The sequence below is a fragment of the Mytilus edulis genome, chromosome 8 (assembly GCF_963676685.1).
Source record: "Mytilus edulis chromosome 8, xbMytEdul2.2, whole genome shotgun sequence".
Lineage (NCBI taxonomy): Eukaryota > Metazoa > Mollusca > Bivalvia > Mytilida > Mytilidae > Mytilus > Mytilus edulis.
Window position 1 is genome coordinate 45,752,126 of NC_092351.1, and position 9,949 is coordinate 45,762,074.

General features: G+C 34.4%; 1 protein-coding gene across 1 annotated transcript; it reads left to right on the plus strand.

Moving 5' to 3' along the window:
* Positions 1–398: 398 nt before the first annotated feature.
* Positions 399–5,631, plus strand: LOC139487024 (F-box/LRR-repeat protein 21-like). The gene is made up of 2 exons (XM_071272044.1): positions 399–1,077; positions 4,160–5,631. The coding sequence occupies exon 2, from the start codon at positions 4,166–4,168 to the stop codon at positions 5,624–5,626; it is 1,461 nt and encodes a 486-aa protein (XP_071128145.1). The 5' UTR covers positions 399–1,077; positions 4,160–4,165; the 3' UTR covers positions 5,627–5,631.
* Positions 5,632–9,949: the final 4,318 nt, after the last annotated feature.

Consider the following 9,949-nt stretch of genomic DNA (forward strand, 5'->3'; position numbering starts at 1 on the left):
CATGTATACCAATTATGTTTCCTTAAAATATTGCCCCGAGCAGACAAGTTCCAATTAATTTTCATATTTTTGGATTAACAATAGCAATCAATATACTGGACAATTGATCTGTCAAATTAATTACCACGACAAATTTTAAAGAAAACATACCAATTTAATGATTTCAATACAAATTATATCAAATCTATCAAAATTGAAAAAAAAGTCCGGTTTACTGGTTAGCGTTTTTTTGTTTTCGGTAGTCGGTCGTTCAAACGGTTAACCGGTAAACCGGTTAACCGTTGACAACACTACTTATATTACATACAAGAATCACCCACAGTTCATTGACTAATATGTAGATTTGATATTGAAAGCGATGTCTAGCTTCATAAAACCTATGAACGGTCGGCATTGATTTAAAGTAGTGTCTCCTCCGTGACAGTCTTGAAAATTAAAACTCAATATTAAATAAATTAAAGACACTATTCAGAGTTTGGTACTGGTTGTTTATCATTGTGCACAACAGTTCAACATGGAACACCTTGAAGAAAAAAACAGAGAACATGTTTTGTCAGAAAACACTGTCAGTCTTCCAAACAGACTATCCACACTGATCTGTGTCCACACTTGTTCCGGTTAACAAAAAATAAGTGTTTGAGGAGTTTTATTTCATGATTTCTTAGTTTGCATAAGTGTTACATAGTTGAATACATACGTTTGTAGAATTTATTATATATTATGCAAGTAGATGTTGTAACTTCGATATCAGGCAAAATGATGATGACCATTTACCTATGTTTAGTTTATTGTAACTAACTCAGATTACCCTCTTTAAATAAAGAATTTATTATTATAGACAATCCTTTTAGTTGAGAGATATTTTGTAGTTTTTCTAGAACAATTTTGTACTCGCACCGAAATGCATATAGACATTTTTATTTACGTATTATTTTCATATAGTTTTAATATAACTTATCATTCAAACTTTTGTATTTCTAAACCGTAACGACACATGGTTTAAATTGGTGCCGTAATAGGATTCCTGAAATACAATGAGAGTTTCGAAGGATAGCAGTCGAGCCATTAACAGTTGCGGTAAGTGTCTCTTAGCTCATTTTTAATTAATTCTAAAATGAGTTACCAAGATATTGGGGTTGTTTTCAAAGATTTTACCAAAGCGGTAGGTTTGTTATATGCAGTTTGGGACACAAGTGATAGCTTAAAAAATCGAATTCGTTCCATTAAAATTTCAGGAATAGATACGAAATATATAAAAACAAGAATGTGTCCCCAGTACACGAATGCCCCACTCGCACTATCATTTTCTATGTTCAGTGGACCGTGAAATTGGGGTAAACCCTCTAATTTGGCATTAAAATTAAAAAGATCATATCATAGGGAACATGTATACTAAGTTTGAAGTCGATTGGATTTCAACTTCATCAAAAACTACCTTGACCAAAAACTTTAACCTGAAGCGGGACAGACGGACGAACGAACGGACGGACGAACGAACGGACGGACGGACGGACGCACAGACCAGAAAACATAATGCCCCTCTACTATCGAAGGTGGGGCATAAAAAAGTATTCACTATTGATAAATATTCCAAAAGGTAGGGTAAAATTAATCGCCTATCAAACAAGCTCTGAGTGCATATGCATCCGTTTGCAAAATTTTTTAAACGATCATGAAAACATCCCGCTGCCGAATGTATCAAGACGGAATAAGCGATAGGAAGACTGGTCTGACTCGATCGACAAGAATGATCAATCACGTTATAATCGTAGTCTCGTGAGCCTTACGGGAGCGGAAGTTTCGTTAATACATAAAAGTGTATTTAAATCTTTGAAAAACACAATAAAATTAATAAAAAACAGTAAATATATATATACATGTAGTGGATAATATGACAAGAAATATTATTTTACTTGGTTTCTTAACCAATATACGTCTACCCTCTTCTGTATTCTTTATATATCAACATCCCCATATACGATGGATATACCGCGTTATTGTTCGCTAGCTGCAGCCTGGTTACGCCATCCTTCTTTCTTTTGGGCCTATGTTCTCTATCATTTATTTTTTGCCATTTATTTATCACGTTTTGCACATTATTCTCTATTCTGTAAACCCCGTCAAGACCCTCATGTCTTTGTGCATTGCAATACATTGATAAAATACATATTACCCTTGTCATACGCAAAAGAATATTTTGAATCCTTGGCAATAGTTTTTTGCATGATTAAGAGATACTATATATAATAAGAAGATGTAGTACATTGTATGTTTGCCAATGAGACAACTCTCTATTTTCCATCAGAGCGTACTGGTGACCGGTACTTTGAATACACTTTCTATTTTCCATCAGAGCGTACTGGTGACCGGTAATTTGAATACACTTTCTATTTTCCATCAGAGCGTACTGGTGACCGGTACTTTGAATACACATATACTTATTTGTTTTATTCAGAATTGTCTGAATTTTCTGTAAACACTCGTCCTGAACATGCATGTCATATTTGCCACTGACCGTTAAGCAACCAACAATCAACCAAGTGTAAGGTTCCACTAATGTCAAAATATAGGACACTTCATAAACATATAAACTTTGCCTGTATTTTACAACCTATAATGAATAAAGTCCTAAACTATGGGAACATATGTTCATTTAAACATACTTAACATATACACACTGTGAAAATTGTAAATAAACTTGAAATTTTTATGTTGTGGTCAAACCGGTTTTGGGGGTGAACACTAAATTTTCCAAAAAATCTGGAGGCTTGCGAGATGACTTAGTTTGTTTTAAATTGGTATGAATGAATACTGTAACATATAATGCAGTAAAAGCTAATGTTGATTTTTAAAAAAATGTATTGATATACGAGTTTCAGTTAAATTCAAGTATCTAAGTGAACGCATATCAAAGGTACAATACAGAAATTGGACAAAAATGTCATTGAAACATATTTATTTGACAGGCAAAGTTTAGATATTTTTGTAGTGTCCTATATTTTGACTTTAGTGGAACCTATCTATTATTATTGTTTTTTAATTCTTCTTTTGAATTATGATAAAACAATAGTAATGTCTGTTGTCGGTTTTCAGTTGTTATCTTTAATTATTACCTCTTTATACATAATGTTAATTATCTAATGTTATGTAACGTAACATCCAATTATCGAGCCTCCGGGTCAAAATGTCTTGCTCAATATTACTTTTAATGATCATTGATGATAGCAATACTCATTGTCATATTGAATATAATAACTCGTGTTGATAATACGAAATCATATTCAATTCTCTCTCGTTATTGAACTGAAGCATATAAACAAGGTTTGTATTTTTGTTGACAATTTTCCTTAATTATTTGTGTCCTTCTTTGTACTTTATGTAAATTGAAACAGCCTCTTTGAGCATTATACAATGTATACACAACTCCCTGTCTGCTTCATTGCTAGTAACGGAATGGTATTGTCAACCTGTGGGGAGTATGGTAAACACAGGGTACATTATATTGGTTATAGACCGGGCAAAAATTTCAGAATGTGAAGATCAACTTACTGTCCATATTGATCAAAATAACAAACAAAAAATGATTACACTATTAAATGATAGAAAACCCTGTTTGTCGTTATTTTGACAGCCTCTTATTCATACAGTCATGTAGTTGGCACACTCATGTTGGTATTTGTGATGGATATGACAAGACCCTTATTAAGGACGGTATATGAAGATTACAGCATGTCTTTATTTAAAAAAATAAAAGAGATGTGGTATGATTGCCGATGAGATAACTATCGTCAAGAGTTCAAATGAAATGGATTAGAAATCGAACAATTTTAATTATTTAAAACTAAATATAGACAGCTCTCTCACAGACAAACACCGCATAACTACATGTATTAAAAAGAGGCTATCTGTGTCATTTGGTCTCTTGTGGAGAGTTGTCTCATTGGAAATTATACCACATCTTCTTTTTTATATTCACCGCACGCACTAGCTGGAACACATTCTACAGCATACACACAGCACGACGAACAAACCCTGCAATCAATTAAGAAAAAAGGAGATTGATCATTTAGTTGACATTTATTCAATGTTTTTATCATTTTTATTAAATGGGGTAAAATAAAAATTTTAAATTAAAATTGAATTTTCTTTTCTTTTGCAGTGTAATATGACAAAAGAATTTCAAATGGAAGAGAATGAGTGCCAGCAAAGACTATTTCTAACAGATCTGCCTATGGAAATAATTATTCATATATTACAATTTTTACCATTATCTTCAAAATACAGAGCATCTATGGTTTGTCATAGTATGTATAATATATTTAATGATCCAGAACTTTGGCGTCAGTACGAAGTGTGCATAGAAAGCGATAAAGATAATGACTCTATAACCATTGAAGAACATGATGCAAAGATACTTATATCAAAGTTTGGTAAATATTTTAAGATTTTAACAATAAATATTTGTGGCCATCTTATAGGTATGCCTAAAGATTGGCATCCAGTATTATTAAAGCTCAGTAATCAATGTTCACTTGAAAAGCTGATTTTGAAAGTTGGCCCATATTATCCGGGAAGTGAAAGTTTGCGTAAAAAAATACCAAGACCACCTAAAGAAGATATGGTTGTACTATTATCTCTTATTAGAAATGCGAAGAGAATAAAGCAGCTGGATATACAATATTGGCCATTCCTTCCAGATTATCATGAGGACCAAGACATTATAAAAGTTATAGTCAGAAACCCAACATTTCAGCGATTAGAGCATCTTAGTATCCTCTGGCCCGACTCTAGACAGATGTTATCAGTTTACCAACCGACTCTACCAAACAGAAGAATGGTTTTAGAATTAGTAAGCCACCTAAAGAACATAAAAAGCTTGCGACTTAGATCGACGATGTTGTCTAATGATCTTTTGAAAGAGTTTGCACACTGCGAGCGAGTTGACAAGCTACAGTTAATGAAGATATACGTTACACATGGCAAAAGTAATCCACAATTCCACATTCCATTTATCAATCCGTCGTCATGGAAATGCCTAACCGATATCAACCCTAATTTCTCTGTGAATTGCTGGGTAATACCCAGAGTACAAGCAGCTGTCTTAAGTAATATGTTGACATTTGACTGCCCACTTTCAAGAGTTGTCTTTCTTGAATGGTCCAGAGTAACTGATCTAATGCTTGAATCAATTACTTCTAAGTACAGCAAAACCTTAAAAAGGTTTGAACTGTACTGCGGATTAAAAAACTATGACAACTCCTTGATAAGGATGGTAGAAGAATGTACATCACTGAAACATCTAGTTATAAAATCATGTACATGGTATGGTTTACAATACAGAACAGTCATAAAATTAGCCGCATCACGGGGAAGTGGATGGAAAACATTTCTAATCGACGAGAAAAATGTTTCGATTGTTGACAATATCGATCATGCGGAAAATGATGAAATGGTGGATCATATAGAAAACAAGTTAAAAGGAATTGCAATAGATCCAGAAAACGATGATAGGAAGATGAAACGAATGGAACTGAAAGAGTCTTTAGCAGCCATACTAGGTTCAGAGTTTGATGACAGACGCAAAGCATTAATTATCTACAGAAATAAAGACGGAGTGCAAATATAATACGAGACCTGTTATTTGTTTGAGAATGAAATCATTTATATTATTTCTATGTATTAAAATAATGAATAAGTACATTTTCAGTTCAGCATTGAGGTTAAATTATTTTATTATTTAGAGGCATTTGAATATTTTGAATGACACCTTCTGAAAATTTACGCACTACATATCATCAGGGAATCATGTAAAATCAAATAATTTGTATTTCTACTTGTATCTGTGACAAGATTTATATATAGATTGTGGGTTGCTTAATGTCCAGTGGCAAATATTTCATGAATGTTCAGGATGAGAGTGACAAGATTGAACAATTTCTATGTTCAGTCATATAAAATAAGGAAATGTACGTTGTACACAAAATGAAAACAACACACTATAAATGTCATACATCTGTGAGGCCCCTCATGGGGGGTCCTAGTAATCACATAATCACCATTTTTTTGCCAATATAATCACATAATCATTAAATATTTGCTTATCTTTAGTAATCAAATAATCATAAACTAAAAATACAGTCCTAGGTAATCAAATAATCATGAAATATTTGGCTTAATAATCAAATAATCATTAAAAAAACGGCCAAGTAATCACATAATCAAAAACCCCATGAGGGCCCTCATCTGTTAAATATAGATTTACCTACAATTGTCAATAAGACAACTATCCACCAAATATATCAAATATTAAATTATGTAGAAAACAAATATAGGACACCATCTGCGTTCAACATGAGCAAAACTCATACTGTATGATAAGCTACGATTAAAAATATTTTGCAAATTACAAAAAAACTCCTCCTAACTGTTATATCTCTGACTTTACAGAACAAATGGAAAGGGCATGTTGCATTGCGGCGATACTATTTTCTTTATAAAAGCTCAACCCTTTTATGATTGAAATGGGATTGCAAAATATAGACAATTATGCATTCATAACATAACTACTTATTTATTTAATACATCATATTCATAAAAACTATTTACAAAAAAAACCATCCTCCTTCCGTAAGGTTTGTACAGGCAGGGATAAAGTTTGTTCAACCTAGAAGTTGTGTAGTAGCGTAACGTCGAGTGGCAAATATTACGTGCATATTTAAGACGGAAAGAATGAACATAATACAATAGGTAGGGTATGTATAGTTGAGCCTGTCCGGAATAAAGTTCGGGAAATTTAGACTGCTACTAGCTGGAACAATAGGATAATTTTTTATAGAGACAGACATTTTACATTGCATCAGGCCATATACGGACCTCTTAAAGAGTTGTTGCAAGTTGGGTTTTTTTTCAAGTCTTTTAGTGTGACGTCCTTTTTTACTGAACTAGTACATATTTTTGTTTAAAGGCTAGCTGAAACCCGCCTTCGGGTGCGGGATTTTCTCGCTTTGTTGAATGACCATTGGTGGCCTTGACCTGTGTTCTGCTCTTTAGTTAGGTTGTTGTCTCTGACACATTCCACGTTTCTCTTCAGTTTAATAGAGCATTGCACACGAAAATCCGATTCGACTGAAACGTCCCTCTTCTGACTGGACGAGGCTGCCTACTTGTACTTCAGGCACAGCCAAACGGACTCACCATTATTGCAAAGATTTTACTGACGGTCGAAAGAAGACCAAAATTACCATATTTGTATTCCCTGATCACACGGGTGGTGGGGGGACGGGGGGGGGGGGGCTTAATCGGGAACGGAAAGGTGTACGTTTGTGCGAGTAAGTTAACCGCGAGAGGGAATTGGGATGGATGGTAAGACAAATATAATATACTTATGTATTGACGAAATTCATTAAGTAAGTACTTTTGATAAATTCTTAGTGTTAAAAAAGTTCAATCTGTCACAAAACTAAACCCACCAAAAACATTTTAGTCTGGTTGATTTTTCTCTCAGATGTCTGCATAATCATAAACATGCTGACCGTATTTCTATCTTGGACCTGGCTCGTGATGTCCGGACAAGGGGTTAACTAATCTGTGCAATCAACTTCTCCTACAGTTTTCGACCAAGATCTAGATCCATGAAACTTAACAGGGATATTGTACTTAATATGAAGTGATGCACATACCATTTTACATTTCATGTTTCAAACATTTTTTTTTATTATTATTTTCCAGATCTAGGGCTCTTTTACAAATACAACCATGTCAATCAAGTTGCATCAAGACAATACACTCAACATAGTCATGATTAGTATTACAATAATAGATATATGAATAAAGAGAAGTATGTCAATGAGACAACTGTACACCTAAGTTCAATAAAAGTGGATGTAAGCATGCAATCATAGAGCATTCTCTATACGGTTTACGAACTATTCTGCGCAAACCGGCCATTTGAGTCTTTGATCTCTTTTTCGTTTTATTTTTTTTCTTCTTGCACGTGAATAAGCTTTTACATGTTAGTTTTTTTAAAGAAGATTACGATTCACCTTCAAGCTTTCATAGAAGTTATGAGCGAATGTAATGACAGAACATGGTTTCTTTGCCTTTTTGAACGCCCCTTCATAGTCACAGAATGGCTTTACCGTGTCAACGGGACCAGAGGAAGTGATCAAGAAAAGAAACGCCAAGCATTTGGAAGAGAAAGTACGAGAAATAGACAAAACTGGGGACAAAAAAAAACCAAACAAATTGCAACTTCACGCTGAAACTAGTGACAAACGAGAGGCACCTACGGTCTAACTCTTTTTAGAAACTGGAGCACACATTCTTAGATCTTCTTTGAAACAACAAAACAACATGTTTGAAGCATCTTGAAAAACATATAAATTATGTATAGTAGGTCTCGATTGGATTAAAAATGTTAAAACCTAGCAGAAATCATATAACGCTTCTTCGGATGTAGTGAAAAGAAACAAACATTGCAGATAATTACATTCCCGAATAGGTATTAAACATATATTAATACTTTTGACCGTATGAATGGTCTCATGAGGGTTCGTGTGGCTGTAGAGGTGTTACATTTAGTTATTTGAACATTTTTGCTGAAAAATCCCTAAGTTTCTACCTCCTGAGATCTGCAAAATATACCCTAAATACCATTTAAATAGGAGGTGCACGCTTTCAATGTATATGGATATACATTGTGCAGATTTGAAAGATCTAAAGCCTCGGTCACACCTTAACGGATAGCTCGAACGGATGCCTAACGGATAACTTTTTTTCAATCCGTTCATGTCCGTTAGACGTCCGTTCTTATCCGTTAGACGTCCGTCCATATCCGTTAGACGTCCGTCCATATCCGTTGCATGTCCGTTTAGCGTACGTTTTATCCGTCGAAGTCCGTTTTGTCCGCTGGGAAATTTTGAGCATGTTCAAAACTTTGAACGGACATCCAACGGATGAAATGTCCGTTGAACTACCGGTAGGCGTCCGTTTTGTACGGTACTCGTCCGTTTCGTTTCCGTTTTGTATCCGTTACGTGTCCATTATACATCCATTGGAGGTCTGGCAGATAAATTCACCAACGGACTTCTAACGGACGTCTAACGGATAAAACGGATGTTGAACGAATATGAAACGGACTTCTACCGGACGTATAACGGATAAAACGGATGATGAACGGAAATGCCAGTAAAAAATTTGCGTCAGAAAGGCCAATTAGATTGTTTAAAGTTCATGAATTCTTTTTATTCATAATCGATTTTAGAGTAAGGGCACGTCTTCACAATCAATCAGCTCTTATTCAGGCCAGAAACTGTCCTTTGACGACATTTTGAAGAACAAACCAAAACCAGTTACACAGAAACATTTTGAATATTTTTGCGACTTACATGTATTACAATTGTTGCCTTTAATTTTTTCCGTATATCTTGTTCGTCCGTTTTATCCGGTACGCTTCCGTTAGGTGTCCGTTTTATGCGGTACTCGTCCGTTGAATGTAGTACTACGTTCGACATCCGTTCTGTCCGTTACGTTTCTGTTTCTCGTACGTTGCATATCCGTTGTATGTCCGTTTTATTCGTTCAGTACATCAACGGACTTCCAACGGATAATAATTTTGTCAACGGACAATTTTTATTTTCAGCCGTTAGCCGTCCGTTCGTGCAATCCGGTAAGGTGTGACCGAGGCTTAAGATTTAAGCTGTGAGCGCTAAAAAAAAAAAAACATTTTAAAATTCGCCCTAAAAAAATAAAATGTTAAAGTAAGTTACAGATAAAAAATAAAATGATTTTAATTTGAAAATAAAAGAATCAACCTTTGCCTTAGAAAAAACCGATCGGACTCTGTACCATTGAAGGGAAGTAGTCATCATTAATCCATTAAACTAAGTTGAAAGCGATGTATGTATGTATGTATTCTATATAGTATGTAAAGGAGTGTAAAATCAAACAA